Here is a 23,133-nt window from a genome sequence, read left to right on the forward strand (position 1 = left end):
AAATAGAAAAAAAAATATTAAGATGATAGATATAAAGCCAATAATATTAGTAATTAAATACTCCAAATAGAAGACTGACTGTCACAACCTATCTTCTAAAATATCAGCTATACTCTGCCTATAAGAGACTTACTTGAAATATAAGCACCCAGAAAGTTTGAAGTGGAAGGACAGAAAAGCATACACTATGTAAACATGAATCAAAAGGAAGCTGAAGTAACTATGTTATTATCAGACAAAAATAGGCTTGAAGGCAAGTAGCATTACTCTGTATCAAGAGTCATGTCATAATGATAAAGGAGATAATTCATAGGAAGCTGCTGCAATTCTAAATCTATGTGCACCCAATAATTTAGCTTCAAAGTGAATAAAGCAACAATCAACAGAATAAAGAAGATCTTCACTAGACAAATGCACCATTAGATGAGAGACTTCAACACACTTCTGCCAATAGCTAATGGAATGAGCAGGCAATAAGGATATACAAGTTCTGAAAAACACAATTAATGACATCAATCTAAGTGACATACTTAGAAAACTGAAGGACCGTGAAGAAGTATGCATTCTTTTCATGGGTTTATGGAAAATTTATGGAAATTGTCTATATGTTGGGTCATAATCCAAGCCTCAATAAAATAGGTGGAAGTCATTTAGACTTTGGCATTTACTCTCTGATCACAATGTAATCGATTTTAAAATCAATAACAAGAGGTAAGTTAGAAAATCCCAACTGTGTGGAAATGAAACAATACACTCTTTTAAATAAACCATTGGAAAAAAGACATCGCAAGGGAAATTATAACATTTTAAACTGAATGACAGTGAATGAGATACCAAAACTTGTAGATGTGGCTAAGCCTGTATCTAGAGGGCAATGTATAGCCATCTGTTCATACATGAGAGAAATAAAGGCTAAAAAGCAATGATCTAACATTTGTCTCAAGAAATTAGAAAAAGAAGAGCAAATTAAATCCCAATCAACTAGAAGGAAAAAAATCATCAAAGAAACAGCAGAAATACACAAATATAAAATAAATGTATAGTAAGAAATAACAGGGGCACCTGGGTAGCTCAGTGGGTTAAGCCTCTATTTTTGGCTCAGATCATGGTCCCAGGGTCCTGGGATCAAGCCCCACATCGGGTTCTCTGCTTGGCAGGGAGCCTGCTTCCCCATCCCTCTCTCTGCCTGCCTCTCTACTTACTTGTGATCTCTCTGTCAAATAAATAAATAAAATCTTTAAAAAAATAATAACAATAAAGGCTGTTACTTGGAAAAGACTAATAAAACTGCTAGACTTTGGCTGCTTCAAGATAGGATGGAGCAATTCCTAGTGGGCTAACATTCCCAGTGAAAACATCTAGAGGAGCCCCAGCAATCAGAGGATAATGGGAAGGCATCAGATAGCCAAGGAAGCCATGTCATCTGAGGGACTGAAGTTCCCAGACGAGGAGGACCCTTCAGGGGTGAACTGAGGCTATGCAACTGCATTTTCCCTGGGAAGAGCTGATGACTCTGGGAGTGGAACTGAGGCTGGGAAACAGGGTTGGGCCAGGCAGGGGGCCACTCAGCACAGCGTTTGCTAGGTTAATGGCACTGGAGTGGCAAAACTGGAGACCATGACTGGCTTTGCCTTCCAGACAAGTGCTGGCCTCTGGGACTGATGGCAAGCCCCCACACTGTGGTACTTAGGAGACAAAGGCCATCCAGGGAGAAGGACTTACAAACACAAGGCAAAAACAGAAGCCCTGGAGACTGGATCAACAGACACTGAAGGTCAGCAGCTGCTCCTGCCCTGGAAGATCTGGCCCATTGGGGCACAGCCGGGAGCTGTGAGAGTCTAGTTTTGACCTCTGGTGAAGGTTATGGCCGGAAGATGGAGAAATCCAGACTTCTGATGGTTGTTTGGGGCGTGGCCCAACAAAAATGAATATGGACTTTGAACATAGGTCACCCCTTAAAACATGAGCACCACTGGGAAGCTGTGAGGAACACAAAGCTAAAGAACCAGGTCTACTCATCCAGCCCCGACCACTGGGCCTCCAGTGCACAGGACGTCATCTCTTTCTCCCTGTTTTCTTACCTGAGTCATGAGCCCCCCCAACCTTCACCTCCAACAAGGATAAAGAGCCAGGGCTCCATATGCTGAATCTGATGGGGCTCAGAGCAAGCATGGAGAACTCCTCTCTGCGCCCACAGTAGCCAGAACGCAACATGATATACCAAACAGCAAAAGTTGGGGGATGACCCCACACAGATCTCCGGCTCTCGGGGTCTCTGATTGTGAATAAACCTGAGTCTCTTACTACAAAAGTTTCTGTTTTTCCTTTTTTAAACTTTTTAAAACTTCAGTATAGTTGACATACAATGTCCTACTAGTTTCAGGTACACATCATAACGATTCAATGTTTTTATACATTACAAAATGATCCCCGCAATAAGTCTACTTCCCATCTGTCACCACACAAAGTTATGACAATATTATTACTGACTATATTCCCCTGCTGTGCATCACATCCCCGGGACTGATGTGCCTTACAGTTGGAGGTCTGTAGCTCTTAATCCTCCTCACCTGCCCCTACCCCCATAGCCCAGGCCTCCCCATCTCCAGACACCCACAGTTTCCTGTATCCCTGAGTCTCCTCCTGCTTTGTTTTGTGTTTCTTCCTTTGTTTTTTAGATTCCCCATGTAAGTGAAATCCTATGGTATTTGTCTTTTTCTCTGACTTATTTCGCTTAGCATAATACCCCTGAGATCCATCTATGTTGTCAAAAATGGCAAGAATTCATTCTGTTTGTTCCCATTACGGTTCTCGAGCTTTTTTTTTGTTTTTCCCTTCACAAAACTGACCATAATATACAATAAAGGGTTTTTAAATATCTGTTTTATTTACCAGAGTTGTATGCTCCCAACAGAGGGTTTAAAACCAGATGGAAAATATTTAATACCAGACTTTAAAAAAAACAGAAGTCTCCCCGAGTCACCATACTTATTTAATTTGTTCATCCATTCCTGAGGCCTTGGAGATGCTCGACAGTGTTCATGGGGCTTGGTTTATATCCTGGTCCCTGGCCCCCAAGTGGAAAAGACTGTGTGATCAGGAAGTGATGCTTGGGGATGGGAGGGCACCAGCTCCTAGCTATGTGAGTCTGAGCAGCCGGCAGAGGGCATGGGGACGCTCTGCTGGAAAGAGGAAGGAAAGCTCACCTCCTCCCCAGCAAGGCAGGTGAGAAGCAAGGAGTCACGGCCACCAAGAATCTGGGGCTCCAGCTGGCTTGTCACACACTCCTGCTTTGATAGTCCACGTCTCAAGGGTTCTATAAGTGTGCTGATGAGCTCTGCAGCCCCGTGTCTGTCTCCAGGGGCCTCAGCTGGGACTCGGGGGATGAGGCTTAAGGATAACAGTGAACTGAACAACATACAGTGTGTTTACCAAGGACGAAGAATTGAGATTTACCAACAGGAACAGCCAATTACAGGGAATTAGAAGGTAAAGTCGCCCTCAAATTCCTGATGGATAGAATAGCTCAATTAGCCTAATTATGCAGTGAGACTAATCTTGACTTACATGTCCTTGGATGTTTTGTCATTTTATGTTCCCCCATGGGTCACTGGCCCTGAGCAATGAACGTCTGCTTTCCCCATGTCCCCGTGTGGTTTAGTCTGATACCAAGTATGGAACAGGCATCCTCAAAAGGTTTACAAAGAGAGAGGACGGCAGAGACAGTTACGTCTGCCTGCATGATGTGTACTCCCTCCATCTCCCTTGGAACCAGAACCTTGCTTTTTCTAAAGGTAGTAACATCCCCAGCAAAAAATCACGTATTTCTCTCTATAACATCTCTATCACAGCCTGGTCTTCATTCTGCCGAGGGAAGCTTCCACGAAAGCCCTTCAAAAAAAAAGGGAAAGACTTGTCTGGCTCAAGCCTTTTGCCTTCACTTTTCCTCTTATTTATGCCTGAAACGTGTGTGATGGCTGGTGCCCCAGCAGCTATATTCCATGCACAAGAATGAGGCTGAATGAGGACAAAGCTAGAAGCAGCCGGGGCTGCTGAAGACATGGTAGAGCTATTTGGGGCTGACCTGCAGAGACAAGGTCTGGAATCCTCATTACAAGAGAGAAAAACAACCACCTTTCTTAAGTCAGACACCGTTTTGGTGGGGGGCGCGGTTACTGTTAACTCAGCACTTGAAGGAGAGGGCGAGGAGAACGAAAAAGCATTCTAGATCAACTTGAAATTCAAAAACCTTTTCCTGCACCACCACCAGATCTTGACTCGTCATTTAAATACAATGACACGTTACAAACTATGCTAAAGTCGCAGGCCATGTGGTACAGCAGCCAGAGCGAGAATGAACCGGGGCAGGGGCACTTCCGGGGAGAAAGACTGTGCCTCCGGGCTTGTTGTGAGAGATGATGTAATGTCGGATGCAATCTACCCAGACCAGGTCTAGCGGTATTCCAGAAAGATCAGTCCCTCCACCTCCCCCATGGGAATGACACACTGAACCTGGAACGCACAGAGTCCGTTAAGACCCCGACAGCTGTGCCTGTGGTGGGAGGGCTCAGCGAGGCGCTGCTGGTCACCTCATACTCTCCAGAAACCCTGATGTCTTTTACATTAAAGAGAGAGAACAGGCAGGTGGGGGGGGACACAGATTATTAGTAAACAAATAAATCCGTCTAGCAGACAAATTCTTCCTGACCGCAGTGGGGAAACCAGTAACAGTCCCCAGCAAGGACAATGAGGAGACTCTATTACGGCTGTCCCGCGTTGAACCTGTGCAGCCAGCCGCCTTTTGTCCTGGTCACAGGCCAGGCAACGGCTGGTGAAAATAAAGAATGAGCTCTTCTCATGCAGAGTACCAGGTGTCTGGGCCAGCGGCTAAGTGCTAAATTCAACTTAGGAACAACGACATGCGTGTGTGAGCAGGAAGCAGGGACGTGTGACGGACAGCCTCACTCCCGGCTCCCCCGGCCTGAAACTGAAACTCGGCAAACACTGCACCACACTCATCACTGTGGGACAGATTTGGGGAGGACAAGTGCAAGAGCGTCGCGTATCTACGACTAAAATGATAAGAAGTTGTTAAAGGACAGTGTCATTAAAATTAATGACCTCCTTCCAGAATTCTGAGGCTGGATACAACCTCAAAGCTGCCATCAATCATATCCAACTACGCGTCTAACACCCAGCAACCCGTCTGACACCCAGTAAGCCCGTCTGACACCCAGCTAGCCCTTCTTACCTTTGGCAAAGGTTTAAGGCTGATAGAGACCGACGTGGATTCCAATCCAAGGGCCTGAGCTGCTTGCCAGCTGAACCACACTGAGCCACTATCCTAACTCCTTCCTAAGCTTTGGCCTCCTCATTTGTGAAATGGGCATAAGGTCATGTATGTCCCACAGGGTTTCTGCGAGGATTAAAAATAAGACCCGTGTAGCAAGATCCAGAGTGCCAGAGGAGCCAGACCCCTGGCGGTGATACCACGTGGAGAGCACGCTTAGCATCGTGGCTGTATGAGGGACGGCCCGTCATCGTCATTGTCACTGCTCTCACTGCTGTAACGACACTGACATGGTTGTCCTTGTCACGGATCCTTAAGATCAGAGGAGTTGATTCCAAAGGTTTTATTGCCACAGGAGTTCGACATTCCTGAACCTTCGGCATCAGGGTGCCCTGCGTTAGGTCTAATCTGAGCTTATGTTTCTTTCTATGGTGGTGGACTGACTGTGATCTCTCCAGCTCTGACCTCACCAGTACGGGAAGCACCCTGAACTATAAATAACCTCTTCAATTAACAGTGAAGTTTCTATGTGCATAATGGTTTGAAGGTATCATCTTATGAAGGTCAAATCTGGGTTCCCAGCAGACTATTTAAAATCACCCGGGGTTGTTGATCTTCAGGCTAAACAGGTGGTCACGACAGGATGTTTCCCAAAAGTTAAACCGCACAAGTCACTAGGGGGGAAACGAGTTGACAACTTGCCTAACTGGGTTCCCAGCAAATTAGTTGTGGAAACAGCCAGAGGCTTTTCCTCCTGCATCTTGGTCCTGTCCTTTTGTGGGTTCTTTTTCCCTTTGCCCTCAGCAGGGGCACATCTTCAGAAGGCAGGGGAGTGCATGGGAAGCCAGGAGACAGGAGCAAGAGAGGGAGAGGCGTGCAGCCACCCCTGTGAAGCAAGCAGCAGACCAGCTGGGCATAGAGTTGTCCCCCAAGGTCAGCCAGAATGTAGGGAAGCTCCAGGGGCAGGGCAGGGGACCAGGGTGGGCTTGGGTATTGCCACAGGCAGGTGCGATGGGCTTCTGAAACACCTGCCTCCCTCAGTCCCCAAGTGGCATCTATTCTGGGCACCACTGGGGATTCCAGCGACTCTCCAAATCCACCCATTCCTTCGGTCAGCGTTGGGCCCTGCTTTGTGCCATCCCACTGGGGATGCCTCACTGTCCGCGAGAGAGAAAAACGGCCACCTTTGGAGTATGCGATTTAACGGAGGAAGTCAGGGAAACAGCAGAATAAAGACGCGGATGGAAGGGTTCTAAGTGCAACATCCATGGCAGGAGGTGAAAAAAAAATGGGGTAAAGGAGATTGAGGTGGGAGAGCAGGTCGTATTTGCCCTGGGAATGTCAGGGTCGCCATGAAGTGCCATTGGACAAAGGCTTGGAGGAGGTGAGGGGGACAGCCACACAGCCGTCAGAGGGACACCCTCCAGGTGGAGGGGCCAGCCAGTGGCCGGTGGTCAGAGGCAGAGCAGGAGGCTGGTGTGGCTGAGCAAGGTGAGCAGCAGGGAGCGTGGTGAGAGTGGAGGTCAGAGAGGCAGCGAGGGGCTGGCTACTGCTGGACCCCCAGGCCCCGCTCGGACCCTGGTTTGTACTCATGTAAGAGAGGGGCGAGATGGGAGGGTTCTGAGCGGGAGTGACCCCTCTGCAGACCCGTGGGAGTGTGACTGTGGTTACTGGGTTGAGAACACACCGCAGTGGGGAAAGGGCAGGCACAGGGAGACCAGAGAGGTGGCAATGGCCAGAAGCAGAAGAGGTGGGACAGCAGTCATGTTCTGGAGTGACTTTCAAGGTAGCCAACAGGCTTTGCTGATGCAATGGGCATGGGTGCGAGAGAAAGGAGAGAGTCAAGGGAGACCCCAGATTGGAGCCCTGAGCGACGGGGCCAAGGCTGCCCTTGAGAACGGAAGGGCTGCTGGCAGAAAGGCCTTGGTGGCAATTCGGCTATCTCCGGACACCCACGTGAAGAAGTCAAGTAGGCAGGCGGGCACCAGAGACTGAAGTTTTAGGAGGGCGGTCTGGGATGGGAAGTAGAGTTGCCAACAGGTGAGCCACTGGCTTAGCGATGGCAGAGAAGCCCTAAGACAGAAGAACGTGCCGCTGAGCTTACAGACCTGTTCACAGGTGGGCAGCGGAGAGCAGCGGCACGTGCCGTCTGCTGTCTGGGTTAGTGGCCCTCGCTTTGCTACCACCTGCTGCCCTTCTCTAAGGTGACCCCTGCAAAGTCCCTGAAAAACCAGCGGCAGCCTAGTGGATTCTTACCTCCTGAGAACCTATGAACTGATGCCGTGAATTAAGAGCACTGAGCATCACGGTCATTCACGGCTGCTGGGCTCGGGGGGCTTGGGGGCACGAGAGTCTAGGACAGGGCGCCCTGGAGGCGATGATTCACACCCACTTACCTCCTTCCCGGATAAAACCTCACCAGGGTTATCAGTGACTGCGCTGGTAGCCACCCTGTCCCATCCCCCCAACCCCCTGCGGATACCCCGCTCTCTCCTCCATCTGGCCTCAGGGATGCTGCCGGCCCAGAGAGAAAATAAGCACAGAGCCTACTTCAGCACCTCACATGGGGGCAGGCACTAGATAAATAGTAGCTACTAATATAATTATTCTCTTCTTGGAAATATATTTCATTGCCTTCTTCCAAATTTGTCCACACAGACACTGCTACATATTAACTGAAATGCTTTTCTTAAAAGTAGCTGAAGACGATTAGCTAGAGGGGTCGTAACAGGAATTTTAAGCACTCATTTAAATTATTTCCTCGAGAAGTCTATGCAGAACCCTTCAAGCTGAGTTCTTTCCGGCAGAACCTCCCAGTTCCCCTCAGCGCTCTGAGCTTCCCGCTTCTGCTGCCAGATTCTTTTTTCACTTTCTCGAGGAACAAACCACAGCTCTGTCATCGCGGCATGGCAGGAACTCCTTGCTGGCAGGGAAGGGGCCTGAGCAGCTTTGGTCCCACCCCCGCCCCCGCTTCTGCTCCAGAATGTACTAGAAGCATCAGCCAGGTATTCCTCTGGCCAAATACCACATCCACGAACACTCTGGAAAGTTTAAATATCAAAAATTGGCCACATCCATACCAAAAGTATTCTCTGAAGAAGTTGCCAAAGGCATTCTGGGCCGAAGAATCCTTTTACACTGTTCAAAGATGCTTCGAAATGGATTTGCTTCACCCTTAAGGGAATAAACCCCTTGCTGGGAATGTATCTCCCATCCTTCAAGGCCCGTTAACCAAACTGCTGAACTTCTCCAGGAATGAGAGAAACACAGAAACACAGAGAAACCCATTCTCCTACCTTCTTGAAGTCACGCACATTAATTTTGCCATTAGGTTCTTTGCTGAGGTCAAGAAATAGTTTTCCGAAGGCTGGGTCCTGCTGCTGTTTATGGTTTTTGAGGTTTTCAATGACTTCATCCTTGGTTCTACTCTTGGTCAGGGTGCTTCTGTCCTCAGCGGGCTTGGTTCTAAAATCACAATCAGGCCTTTAGATCCAGCAGAGCTCATCTAATGGGGATTCAACCCAGGACCACAAGGAGGTCCACCACCCCCTTCTCCCAAACCAGGAAACAGATAAGCCGTCTTGAGAACATGACCCGTCTTGAGAACATCTTACTCGCCTGGGGCTGTGGCTTCCAGAAAGGCCCTTGGCACTAGGTCAGGAGAAAGCTCTCGGGCAGTGCTGGTATGGGGCCGCAGGCCGAGGTGGGGAGCTCCAGGGCCCCAGGTATGGTCCTCCCTGCGCTAAGGTTTCCAGCTACGCTTGGAGCTGGCTGAATAGGGCATGTGATGGGACATGGTGGGAAAAGTAAGTATTTGTGTGAACTGGGAAAAGGAAAAGTCAGAGCCCATGACAAAGCTTTAAATGAAATAGGCTGCTTTGTGGTAACTAGTCCCAAAAAGTCATCGAGCATGCGTGGGAAGGAAGGGATGTTCACAACTATTCCAAGTTGATTTATACGGTCCAGTGGATTTATAAAATCTAGATTTTATGTGATGTGCTATGAGTGTGGGGGACAGGGGTGTGATTGAGAATAATTATTTCTTCAGCTCTCTCAAAGTCTCTGGGACCCCACCAGAGTGGGGGGTGGGGGGGAGCAAGGGGGAGACAGAAAAAGGAAGTCTCTCCTGCTGTGTCTGCCTTCAGCTTTGAAGAGCTCTCCAGGAATGCCCACGTTTTATAAAACGCCTAATTGCCATTAGCTCTTGCACTGGTTTTAGAAGGCAGACACATCTCATCACAGAACATTTAACCTTTCTCTTAAAATATCATCTTTCTGCCCATTTATAAAGCAGCTCCCACGGAAATGCACAGATATTCAAATTTCATTAGCATAGCACTAAAATATTCCCACTGCTCTATACTTAGGAACTTTTTTAAAGGAAAATGACAGAGTGAAGCCTGCTGAATAGGTCTACATTTTACCTTTCCTTGTGGATTTATTATAAGCTATGAACCAGCAAGTTAAAATAATATCTTTTCATTAGACTAAACCTATATTTTTCAAAATGAGGATGGGCTAGAATATTCATCAGTCTGATGTTTAACGGATTTGCTAAGCATGTTTTATTGTTACGATTCAATTTGATGATCATTTGAATAATTCTATCACTCATGTCAGAAAATGTTAACTGGTTTAATGGGTGTATTCTGCCATAAATATTAAAGGGTGGTAAGGAGTCAAAGTTTCTGGAAAAGAACAAATGTGAATGCAGGCATGGGATGGTTGGGTGGCAGATACGTTCTCTGGGAGACTCTGGGAGTCCTGGGTTCTCTTTCATATATATATATATATATTTTTTTTTTTTTTAAATTTCTTTTCTGCCTAACAGTATTCATTGTTTTTGCACCACACCCAGTGCTCCATGCAATCTGTGCCCTAATACCCACCACCTGGTTCCCCCAACCTCCCCCCCCCCGCCCCTTCAAAACCCTCAGATAGTTTTTCAGAGTCCATAGTCTCTCATGGTTCACCTCCCCTTCCAATTTCCCTCAACTCCCTTCTCCTCTCCATCTCCCCTTGTCCTCCATGCTATTTGTTATGCTCCACAAATAAGTGAAACCATATGATAATTGACTCTCTCTGCTTGACTTATTTCACTCAGCATAATCTCTTCCAGTCCCGTCCATGTTGCTACAAAAGTTGGGTATTCGTCCTTTCTGATGGAGGCATCATACTCCATAGTGTGTATGGACCACATCTCCTTATCCATTCGTCCATTGAAGGGCATCTTGGTTCTTTCCACAGTTTGGTGACCGTGGCCATTGCTGCTATGAACATTGGGGTACAGATGGCCCTTCTTTTCACTACATCCGTATCTTTGGGGTAAATACCCAGTATGCAATTGCAGGGTCATAGGGAAGCTCTATTTTTAATTTCTTGAGGGATCTCCACACTGTTTTCCAAAGTGGCTGCACCAACTTGCATTCCCACCAACAGTGGAAGAGGGTTCCCCTTTCTCCACATCCTCTCCAACACATGTTGTTTCCTGTCTTGCTAATTTTGGCCATTCTAACTGGTGTAAGGATTCAAATAAAACCACATTGAGATACCATCTTTTTAAATTTTTAATTTAAATTCAATTTAGTTAACATGGAGTATATTATTAGTTTCAGAGGTAGACTTTAGCAATTCATTAGTTACATATAACACCCAGTGCCCATTTCATCACGTGCCTTCCTTAATGCTGTCACCCAGTTCCCCCACGCCCCCATTCCCCTCCCCTCCAGCAACCCTCAGTTTGTTCCCTAGAGTTAAGACTCTCTCATGGTTTGCCTCTCTCTCTGTTTTTCTCTTATTTTATTTTTCCTTCCCTTCCCCTCTGTTCATCTGTTTTGTTTCCTGAAGGTCCTGGGTTCTTAACCCAGCACGGACACCAAGTCTGTGAGTGACCCGAGGCCAGTCCGCAGACCTCTCGGACCTCAGTGTTTTTGCTTCCAGAACTAGCAGTCAACCCAATCATCCCACAGATCTCTGCCTGCTCCCAACTCCCCTGACCCTCATCACTGTATTCATAGTTTGCCATTTTTCCTCATTTAAATAATAAAGTATTACAACACTCGGTCAACAAATACTGACTGAACACCCAGCCCATGTGGTTTCCGCATGTGCTTGCATTTTGTTTCGCTTTACCTCTCCGAAACCTCCAGCTCCTGCTCCTCCTCTTTTTGAAAATGTTCACTTAACAGCTGATCCTTTGGGCCAAGAACTGGAGAAACGGCGGGAGGGCCACTAATTCCCATGCATTCCAAAAATTTCTTGTAAAGGATTCTTCCCGAAGCGGTATCCTGAAACTTATTGCAGAGTCTGAATTTGAAAAATTAGAATACACCCATTAGGTTGGCTGAAGTTAAAAGCACCGGCCCTACTGAGTGCTGACAAGGATGGAAGAATCCGCAGCTCTCTCCCACGGCTGGTGAGGTGTGGAACAGCAAAACCAGTCTGGAGGACACCCAAGACTATATGTCTTGACTATACCCTCACCCAGAGGACCGGCCCTTCTACCCCTGGGCATCTGCCCAAGGTCAATGGAGACCTATGTCCACACAAAGACTTGCCCAGTATCTAGAGCTTTATGTGTAAGAGCCAAACACTGGAACGTCTACCAGATGAGTAGCTCCATAAGCCGTGGTAAGGAAATGGAATAGTACCAAGCAATGAAAAGAAACCAGCTGTGTGCACAGGGAACAACGTGAATGAGATCTCAAAATCATGACGCTTGGGGAACAGAGCCTGACAAAAAGAGAACATCCTGCATGCTCTCATTGATATAAAACCCTAGAAAATGCAAAGTTGTCAGCAGTGACAGAATGTAGATCAGTGGTTGCTGGGGCTGTGGGAGGAGGCCACAAGGAAGCTTGAGGCAGGGGGAAAATGTTTGCTATCTTAACTGATAGCCTGTGATGGTTTCATGGATGTATACACATGATGGAGATGCTCAAACATATCATTTAAATATGTACAGTTTAGGGGCACCTGGGTGGCTCAGTTGGTTAAGCATCCTACTCTTGATTTTGGCTCAGGTCATGATCTCAGGGTCCTGGGATCAAACCATGCAGAGGGCTCTGTGCTCAGCGGGGAGCCTGCCTGGGGATTCTCTCTCTCTCTCCCTTTGCCCCTCCCTCAGCTCAGATGCATACGTGTCTGAGCTCTTTCTAAAATAAATAAAATCTTTAACAAATAAATAAATAAATATGTATGTGCAGTTTATAGTTTGTAAAGAATAAATGCAATAAAGATATAACAAATGTAAAAATAATTTTTTTAAAAAATTTCAAGTTCTGGGGTAGAGCTGTGGAAGTACCTATACCGGAATTTGGGCATATACAAATACTTTAGAAAAATGTAGGCAATCACTAATATGACAAGAACTACCTTTCCCCCAACCTTTTGTTTGTTAGTCTTCTTCTAATCAAAAAGTTGCACATACCCACTGTAGCAAACTTGGTAAAGCCTGGGGACCAAACCAAAAATTCCACACGTTTATGAGAATCCACAAGGCAACAGAGCCCAGTGGCTACAGGTGTGGACCCTGGAATTGGCCTCCCTGGGTTTGAATATCAGCTCCGGACTTCACAGCCCCATGAGCGAAGGCAGCGTTCACGCAGTCTGATCTGTGGCCTGTCCCAGGACACTGGGGACGCCCAAACCATTTTCATATGGACACTAGGACGTCATTTGCCTTTTCCGCCCTGTACCTCACACACACACACACACACACACACACACACACACACACAACTGCGCGCTGGGTTTTTCAGAGGCCACATGACGTGTGACCACTGACGGAATGTGTACTCTGGAAGGCTGTGATCTCTAACATTTTCTAAGGTTGTGGAAATGTTTCGGGTGTGGATGAGGAGCTGGAGTGAGTTTTCGGAGATTCGCTTAGTTTCCTTCCAGCCCTTGACTAGCTCATTACCAGTTACCTTCGGTGACCACCTGCTATAATTTCTGTAACCTCCTTATCATCCAATAAGTCATTACTTGAAACCGCCATGTTTCCCCTGAGCCTACAGGGAAACCCAACAAGGACATACACATTCATTTTCTGCAATAACATTTTTAACAAATGTTAAAAAACAACAAAAACAAATGTCCAGTTTTAATTTCCAATTCAGTCATACTGATTGATACACTCCATACAAGGAAAAATTTCCGAGGTCCCCAATGGTTTTCAAGCCCATTCAAGGACTGAGAACCGCCAACCTGGGGCAGGTCTCAATCCTTGTCTGTAAAATGCACCCATCTCAGACGATCACTACCAGGATTACGAAAGAGGATCCATAGAAAGCCTTTGCACAGGGACAGGCTGCATGTCCACGAGCTTAACAAACCGTGGCTGTAATAGACACGGTTATTCCGTGGCTGCTTTGTGCACAGCGAGGGGCCATCAGCAAGTGCAGGCCATTGATGTAGCTGCTTCGGGACGTATTCATGCTGCCAGATGCTAAGCACCGCTGCGTATTACAGCTACCACTGTGAATGGACTATATACCCCCGCCCCAGGGAGCCAAGAGGCCAGGAAAGTGCCATTCAGAACTGAGGGAACAGCCATCCAGAAGTGCAGAGGTGAGAGCTCGAGCTATTCTGGAAATGGGAAGCAGTTCAGAGCAGCAGCAGCCGAAGCAAGTGTTTTGAGCTCAGCGCCCGGTGGAGGGCTCTATGTCTAGGCTCTCCTTTGACCCTGACGGCTCTAAGTAACGCCGGCCTCAGGAAATGGAGACTCAGAGTGGGCGTGTAACTTGTTCAAGTGCGCATCCAGTTCAGGGCTGAGCTGGGACTTGTAAACCCAGGAAGTCTGGGTGCAGAGCCCGAGCTCTAGAGGGTGCAGGAATCATGAGGGTCCTGGGAAGCCACTCTTGGAAGCATCTGGACGCTTTCCTGATGGCAGTAGGACACCGGGATGTTCTAAGCAGGGGTTTAACATAACCAGATCTGTAGCTGAGACAGATAGGCCTAGGATGGATTAGAAAGGCTTCCATCTCGAATATCCAATTGCCTGCATGACCAATCCACTAGATTTCTTTCTTTCTCTCATTCATTCATTCATTCATTCCCTCACTCAACACTGAAGAAGCCCTGAGCACGCCCTAGGGAATGTTCCAGCCCAGGTACTAGAGCTTCAGGAGTGAATCCAATCCTCAACACTGCATTTCCCACACTCCTGGCATGCTCACTGGCACCTGCTGGGTCCACCTTGACCCTCCCACCTTGAGGGTCCTGCTCCGGCCCTTCTCTTTCCCAAGGCCTTGCCTGCTAAGGCTATAGCTAGGATTCATGTGAGTGCTCATCTCCCTGGCTTCCTGGGTGCTGCCTGAGCCGCTGACCTCCTCCTACTCCCCGAGACCCACAAATTGCAGTTTCTGGGCCATCACCCTGACCTTCTCTGCCTTTCTGGCCAGGTCACTGATGAGCTGGTGGTGTTCTACCAGGTCCTACCCCTGCCCTCTTGCCCCAGATGGTCCACTACCTGCTCCCAGATGGACACTGGGAGCCTGAGCTGGGAAGGCTCAGGCTATCAACATAAGGAGAATCGTGTCTGAGCCCAAGTTCTCTGCGAGTCTCCTGCTGGAGTTTTCACTAGACGTGCTTACTCCTCTGTGCTTCCTAACTGGGCAATGACACTGCCTCTGGCTGTCTCCTCTCCCATCCACCTCCATGTCCAGTGTCCCTGAGTCCTGTCCTTCTGTCCAGCTGATGGCAGAGCAGCCACCCCCTGCCATGCCACTGACACCCCTGTGCCACCCACCTGTCCCTGTCCTTGCTCTGTCACAGTGCTTTCTCCCCACTGAGGCCAGAGCAACCCTTATAGAGCAGATCTGACATTGTCCCCCACTCCATCCGAGGCCACCTAACAGGCTCCTCACTCCCTGGGCTGTGCTTCTCCACTATGGCTGCACATCAGAGCCGATGGGGACATCAGTATGACCGTGCCTGGCTCGGCCTGTGAACACGGCATGGGCGTTGGGATTTTCAAAGCTCTCCAGATGATTCTCAGCTACTGATAGGGAACCAGTGCCCTGCCAGATGACCCCAGTTCCCCAGTTGGGTACCCACCGCAATTCTAGCTTCACCCCGTGCGTCCCTCAGCATCATCTCCCTGCTGCTCCGCCCTACATGACCGCCTGCCCCAACTGTCCTCCAGGGCTTGCCGCTCGCCAGCTGTGCGCCTACTCTCTGGGCTCCGCCCCACTATCCTACATCCTGACATGTCCTTCCCTGTCCCCTTTGGACTCAAGCATCACATCTGAGAAGCTTCCCGCATTCTGTCCTGCCCAGCTATAAGTGAGTGCTCCAAGGCCAAAGCAGGTGAAGCCCCTGCAAACTGGCTTCTTGCCCCGCCCAGGCCCCCTGAGCTCCCTCTAGAACTCTCTCTCCGGGCTTACTCCCCCAAACTCCTGCAAGCTGGCCTTTCTGCAAATGTTCAGTAAATGGATGACCGCAAACACTGAGCTCTGTGCACCTCTCTGCTCAGGGAAGCCTTGGCCTCACCCTCCTCCTGTAAACCCTTCTTTTCCTGCCAAAACCAACCACAGGAAAAATGGGTAATGAAATATGAACTTCCCAGAAAGGAGACTTGAGTGGCCAACGGCTACCAGTAGATTGGCTCTGCCACCTGAAATCAATGTAATGTCATCAAAAGCAACAAATACAAGATTTTCAACATTCCAGCCAGAAGGACTGAAAGAGAATCGGGGTAACTTTCTTTCCTGCGATTCAGTGGACTTCCCCCTGATCTCCCGGATCACTGTCTGTGGCGGGAAGCACGGACCCAACAGTCTATAAGGTCGAGTTCTGGATGACAAGCTGGAGTGAGTGCATGGCAGGACTTTCAGGGGGTGGTGGCAGCGGAAGCAGGATTCCAGCTGCCGGTTCTCAGGTCACTGTGGAGAGGGAAGCAAGCGGGCTCTGTGGCCCAAGGGCAGCCGTGAGCAGGGTGAACAAAACACAAAGCAGGATACCCACAAGGACCTTCAAAAGATACTTTGCTGTTCTTTCTTTTAGGATTCCTGTCCCCTGGGATGCCTGGGTGGCTCAGTGGGTTAAGCATCTGCCTTCAGCTCAGGTCATGAACCCAGGGTCCTGGGATTGAGCCCTGCATCGGGCTCCTTGCTAAGCTGGGAGCCTGCTTCCTCCTCTCTCTGCCTCTGCCAGCCACTCCTCCTGTTAGTGCTCTCTCTCTCTCTCTCTCTCGCTCCATGGCCTCCTAGCTATGTACCTGTGAATAGGAACCTCACTTTTTCAGACCTTGGTGTCCTGTTCCACGGAAAGGAATAACAGCCATCTTCCGTGGCTCTTCTTGAGAACTAAATCACAGAGGACATACCATACTCTTGACCCATGGCCTGGGTTAGTAAGGACCCAATAGACAGCAATTATCAATATTCCCTATCGATATTGCAAACACACGTAGAGAAAGTTTCACGATTATAAAGACTTGATGAAAAACATGACCCAAATTAATTTTGCTACCAAAAACACTTACTTCAGTAAATGTTCAATCGTTAAAAACGGGCAGAAAATGCGCATGATTTTCTTGAAATTATTTCGACCAATGAGCCCCGTATCTCTGAGGTCATAGGACTGCAGCATTCTGCAGAAGGCTTGGAGATTCCTAGTAATCGAGTCCTGAACAATTTTTTCCACCTAACACAAAAAACAAACACATTCACCAAGCGGCACCTTTGTAACCTGAGCGGTGGTGTCCTGGGACCACGTGGGAAAGTGTTACTTACTGAATCCCAAGCCGGGAGAAGAGGTGCCGTGGTGTCTGTGCAGGCGGAGAGTTTTCGTATCTAATTGGGAAAGAGAAAGTGTGTAGGTACGAGTCACTCCTCAAGGCAGTAGGAGCTTTGGAGGCCGACAGACTCAGACTGGCAGCTTTGCCCCGATGCGCCAATTAACTCTGCGATCATGAGCAATTGAGTTTGCCCCCCTGGTCCCCATCTGGAAATGGGGATCATAATATTTAACTTGCACTTAGTTAAAAAAAAAAAAGGTACAACAAACACGTAAAAAAAATCTATCACTTGGCTTAAAGAAATGCAGAATAAAAGAATAATGGGGCGGCGTTTTTGCCTCTCAGAACAGTAAAAATGTAAAAAGGAAGCCAATTGCCTGTGTCCACAAGGTACCTGTTTGGTAACATTAGACAATATGATACCCTGCGTGCCATGGGACAGGAGTGACCGCCTCTGGGGGGTCTGTCCCCCTGGCAAGGGAATAGAGTCTAGAAGGAAACTTGCTTTTCACCATGTTCCCTTTTGCATCTTTTGCATTTTATATCTTACATGTATCTTCCTCTCTTAAAATAATTAAAATAGGGCCACCTGGGTGGCTCAGAGGGTAAAGCCTCTACCTTCAGCTCAGGTCATGGTCTCAGGGTCCTGGGATCAGGCCCCGCATTGGGCTCTCTGCTCAGCAGGGAGCCTGCTTCCCCCTCTCTCTCTGCCTGCCTCGCTGCCTACATGTGATCTCTCTCTGTCAAATAAATAAATAAAATAATTAAAATAATTTCAAGAATAAAATGGATATTCTTTGACCCAATCATTTCATTTTTAGAAATTTGTATGAAAGGAATAATCACAGAATGGACCAAAAAAGCAGGCACTACAATACCCACTGTAGCAAGATTTATAAAAGGAAAAAAAAAGGACATGTAGATTACAACAGGGAAGAGCTACTCTGTATCTTTTAAAATCATACAGCATGGGCACCTGGGTGGCTTAGTGGGTTAAAGCCTCTGCCTTCGGCTCAGGTCATGATCCCAGGGACCTGGGATCGAGCCCCGCATTGGGCTCTCTGCTCAGCAGGGAGCCTGCTTCCTTCTCTCTCTCTTTCTGCCTCTCTGCCTACTTGTGATTTCTGTCAAATAAATAAGTAAAATATTAAAAAAAAATAAAATCATACAGCATAATTTTTCCTGACAGTGTTAAGGACATGCTAGTTAGGGATAGCACCAACTGCAAAGTCATGAAATAGAGGATTTCATTTTAAGATAAAATAGATATCATACATGGAAGTATGCATCCTATCTTCAAATTGCATACATTAAGCACGTACCCCTTTTGTGTATCAGTTATAGTGGCCTAAGGCTGAGAACAAGGTGTGCTGGAACACAGGCTCAGAAGAACAGACCACAAAGTCAGTCAGTGGGTAACGATCCTTCTGTGTTAGAACTAGTGTTGATTTTCATTTTTTTCTATTTGCATAACTGTGTTTTCTCATTTTTCTCCTTCATTCCTATATGTTCATTCATTCACTCACCACACTGTTTTGTAAGTGAGCCTGGCTGTGGGTTAGCCCCCATGGGTACAATGGGCAGTGAAAACAGAATGATCTCTGTCTTCGTGGAGGCATGACCACATGATGACCAAGTTGGGACACTGTGACCGGCAGGTGTGTGAGGCCAGGGGCTGCCAGACAGGCCTCAGCAGAGGCATCCCTGGGAAGACACCGGGTGCACTGAAACCTGCCGGAGGAGTATGAAGGGAATCCTAGCAGAAGCCGTCCTGGATGCAGGAGGGACCGGGGGTACCTGAGCATCTGAGCTCACATGGCCCACGAAGATGCTGGGCACCGGTCAGCAGGGCTGGACCACCAGGTTAGGAACCTTGCCAACCAGGTTAGGAAGACCTACTTTCTCCTAGAGCCCGACAGCCACACAAGGCTTTAGGATGATAGGCTGATAGGATGTGGTTTGTATTAAGCAAAGATTGTGCCACTTGTCACGAGAGCAGATTGTTTACATGTCTGTATTTTGTCTCTGGAGAAAAAGGATAGTTGTGTGTAGGGCTGCTGTGATGGCCAGAGGTCATAGTTCTCAGGAGCTAACACAACAGAGTTCAGGATGAGGTACAATTATTCTTTTCTGTGTGTGAGGGCCCTGGGACTTTCTTTTGAATTAGGGTTCAAGAAGGACCAAATGACATTGGTTTAGGATGTGGACACCAACTTGCCCAAGGTGGGCACTCAGGAAATCCTAGTATTAGTGAAAAACAAATTCATACCTGCTAAAGGAAGCCTATAACAAACATTTCAAAAAGAATCTGTTCATGCCTATCGCATACATTACATGACACTAATCTAATTTTTTTCAAGTTCTTAAAATATTCAAGTGCTAATCACTACTAACATTATAAAAGCATTTCTAATAATAAAACTCTGTCAACTTTTCAAAAAGCAAGTATGGATCACCAAAGGCAATAAGCGGTTATTTTTTAAAATGGGGAACTAACAGAAAAACTCTGAAAATATTAATGAGAACCAGAGGTGTCATTCTCAAACATTCCCACGCGAGACATGGAATTGCAGGAGGGGCACCACCAGCACGCTGCGGAAAGAAGATACATCCTGCACACATAGGGGCTCTCAACCCAGGAGGGGTTTCCAGAAATGCCAAATATCACTCTTTAACAAGATTTAGATACTGAGAGTTAACATCAAACAACTCAAACAGTTAACTCTTACTTGAAATGAAAATTAGAGGCACCTGGGCTGCTCAGTCTGTTAAGCATGTGATTCTTGACTTTGACTCTCGATTTTGGCTCTCGATCTCAGGGTTGTGAGATTGAGCCCTGCATCAGGCTCCGCGCTCAATGCAGTGTCTGCCTGAGATTCTCTTTTGCCTTCTGCCCCTCCCCCTGTGTACGCACACCTGCACATGCTCTCTCTCTCTCAAATAAATAAATCTTCCTAAAAAATGAAAATTAACCCAGTTGAAGAACAGGAAGTCCTTTATTTAAGACTATTTCAGCTATCACCTCTATTTCACTAAGAATACTTAAGTTTCCCACCATCAACAGAAAATCAAACACGGAGTTGTCATAAAACTCACCTTAGAGCTCTCTTCAAGCAGTTCGATAAGCGTGTGGATATTTACCCATCCAGTGTGCCCAGGGTCAAGCGTTTGCATCAGTTCTTTGAATTCTGAATCACTGATTTTTACAACCATGCAATTTAGAAGACGTCGCAATTCTTCCCCGATTATCCGTCCATCGGGTTTCTGAGCATGAAGCGCATATAAGGGAATTTTAAAAAAAAAAAAAAAAGGAAAAGGGAAGAGAAAGCATATATACTAAGCATCACTGAATAGAGTGAACTCTGGCCCAACAGAATCATGATGAAGCAAGAGTCTGTTGGGCGGTGGTCACTAGATAACACTGGGAGACAAGAGTAGTGTATTGGGTGGCTGTGCAAGGGGATGCTGGAACTCCCCAGGGGCTGTTCCCACAATGTTCGTCTATCAGGATGTAGGCGGAAGATGGCCCCAGGTGAGGAAAGAGGCCAATCTTGCGGGCACAGGCTGACCGCCACCTCTAGACAGGCTAAGAGCTGGCTGTCGCAGCTCCTCCCGCCCCAACCCCACCTGAGGGCTATGGGGCTCAGCAGCAAAGGGCGCACGACTTCCCGGCAATTCAATTACGACTTGCCAATTTACTAAAAATATTAATTATGCTTATTTTCACTCCCACCAACCTCATCCATTACATAAATGGACAATTACTTAGCAAGAAAAATTTCAGCCATGCTGCATAAAGAAAACATATTATAAGCAAAATACTGTGAGGCAAATTCTTCCCCCAGAATAAAAAATTACCAATAAGCAAATTAAATATCAAAATAAAAAGACTATTTACTGGAAAAACAGGGGAAATAAAGAACCTCAACCTCCCTCACAGAGAGACACTGGGACTATTAATGTGACAATGGGGCTAAGTCATAAAGCAGTGTATGAACGTCAGCTGTTACTTTGGGGTCCAAAATCAAAATAGGAATTAAGGTTGTCTTAGGGAAAATAAAATAATTTAGAGGATATACACCTGCTTGCTTTTTTGGTTTTGGAATGACCATCAAATTTTTAATGTCCAAGTAGGAAAATTATGATTCTTAATAAATTTATGGCATCATGCGACCTTCACCATCTGCTTCCAGAACTTTCCATCATCTCAAAAGAAACCTCATGTCCGTTTCCTCAACCTAAGGTAGCTTGTATTTGCTGTCCCTCTGTATTTGCTTTATCCTATGTATTTCAGGTAAATAGAAGCATACACTATAGGCATCAGTATGCATTTGCCGCTGCATGGAAGCTGAAGCCGTGAAAGCTTAGCATAACATTTCTGAGGTTCACCAGGATGTATCACAGATCAGTATTTTGTTCTTTTTTATCCTTGTTATTATTCCACTGTATGGAGATGCCGCATTTTGTTACACTTGATCTTAGCCAAAACGCCGAGAAGCGATGCCGTATTTTGTTTATCTTACCACCAGTGGATAAGCGCTTGGGTCATTTCCAGTTTGGAGATTATGAATAACGTCGATACGAACATTTGCACACAAGTCTTTGTGTGTAGACATGTGTTTTTACTTCTCTTGGGCAGCTACCCATGAGAGGAGTTGCTGGGTCACGTGGTACATTTGTTTAAATTTTAAAGAAGGGACCAAGTTGTTTCAATGGCACCTGTAGCACTTCACACTCCCACCAGCACGAGGGTGCTCGCGTGTTCCATCTCCACATCCTTGTCATACTTACTACTGTGTGGGCTGTTTATTGTCATCCCAGAGCTGAAAGTCTCAGTGTGCTTCTGGTTTGCATTTCCCTGATGTCTCACGACATTGACCATCTTTTCACGTGCTCGCTGGCCATTCACTTGTCGTCTTTGTTGAAACGTCTATTCAAATGTTTTGCCCCTTTTTTACACCGGGTTATCCTCTTACTGAGTTCTGAGAGTTCTCATGTAGTCTACATGCAAGTCCTTTACTGAATATATCATTTGTCTCTATTTTCTCCCAGAGCATGGCATATCTTTTGAAGCCCAAATTTTTAATTTTGAGAAGTCCAATTTATGGGGTTTCCCCCCCTTTTATAGATGATGCTTTTAGTGTCATATCTAAGACATCCTTGCTTCCAGGCCACAGAGATTTATGCATATGTCTTGCTATTTTAACTTATATTTAGGTTTATGACCCATTTTTAGGTAATTTTTATGTATGGGGTAAGGTAGTTCATCTTTTTGCAAATGAATATCCAATTGTCTCAACACCGTTCGTTGGAAAGATGACCCTTTCCCTCACTGATCCTGTAAAAGATGAACTGACTGTGATTGTCAGCACTTATTTCTGGACCCTCAGTTCCATCCGTCAATATGTCTATCCTCATGCCAGTGCCACACTGTCCTCAGACCATAGCTCTGTACTAAGATTCAAAATCTGGTCCTCAGGTTCTATGGTGTAGTGGTTAGCACATCTGCCTTACAAAATCTGGAAGCTTAAGTGCTCTAACTTCATTCTTCTTTTCCAAGATTGGTTTTGGCTATTCAGCAACCTTTGCATTTCCATATGAATTTTCAGATCAGTTTTTGTTTCTGCAAAAAAAGCCAGTTGGCATTTTAATGGGGTTTGCAGTACTTAATCTATAGATCAATTTGGAGAGAACTGCCATCTTAATAAGATCAAGTCTTCCAATCCATGAATACAGAATGTCTCTTCATGTATTTACATTTTATTTAACAGTGTTTTGTAATTTTCAGTGTACAAGTCTGGCACTTTTGTTAAATTATTACTAGGGATTTCAGTCTTTTCGACGCTATTGTGAGTGGAATTGCTTTCTAAAGTTCAGATTGTTCATTGCTAGTTTATAGAAATATAATGACTTTTGCATATTGATCTTCTATCCTGCAACCTTGATGAACTCATTTATTATTTGTAGAAGGTTGTGTGCGTATATCGCGCTGTCTGTGAATAAAGACAATTTAGTTTTTCCTTTCCAATTGGGACGCCTTTTATTTCTTTTAGGATTATACTGTCTAGAACTACAGTACAATGTTGCATGGAAGTAGCAA

The 23,133-nt window shown here is 46.4% G+C and overlaps 1 protein-coding gene across 7 annotated transcripts in view; it reads right to left on the reverse strand.

Moving 5' to 3' along the window:
- The window catches only part of EFCAB6 (EF-hand calcium binding domain 6), a 219,775-nt gene that overhangs the window by 91,914 nt on the left and 104,728 nt on the right, over nucleotides 1-23,133 (reverse strand). For all 7 annotated transcript variants that reach the window (XM_059187204.1, XM_059187201.1, XM_059187202.1 and 4 more), the window contains 5 exons: nucleotides 20,130-20,297; nucleotides 17,029-17,088; nucleotides 16,779-16,939; nucleotides 11,423-11,596; nucleotides 8,587-8,755 (listed from right to left, as the gene is read on the reverse strand). In XM_059187204.1, coding sequence (XP_059043187.1) covers nucleotides 8,587-8,755; nucleotides 11,423-11,596; nucleotides 16,779-16,939; nucleotides 17,029-17,088; nucleotides 20,130-20,297 — 732 coding nt within the window. The remainder of the gene's footprint in view (nucleotides 1-8,586; nucleotides 8,756-11,422; nucleotides 11,597-16,778; nucleotides 16,940-17,028; nucleotides 17,089-20,129; nucleotides 20,298-23,133) is intronic.

The sequence above is a fragment of the Mustela lutreola genome, chromosome 8 (genome assembly GCF_030435805.1).
Source record: "Mustela lutreola isolate mMusLut2 chromosome 8, mMusLut2.pri, whole genome shotgun sequence".
In the NCBI taxonomy this organism is placed as follows: Eukaryota; Metazoa; Chordata; class Mammalia; order Carnivora; family Mustelidae; genus Mustela; species Mustela lutreola.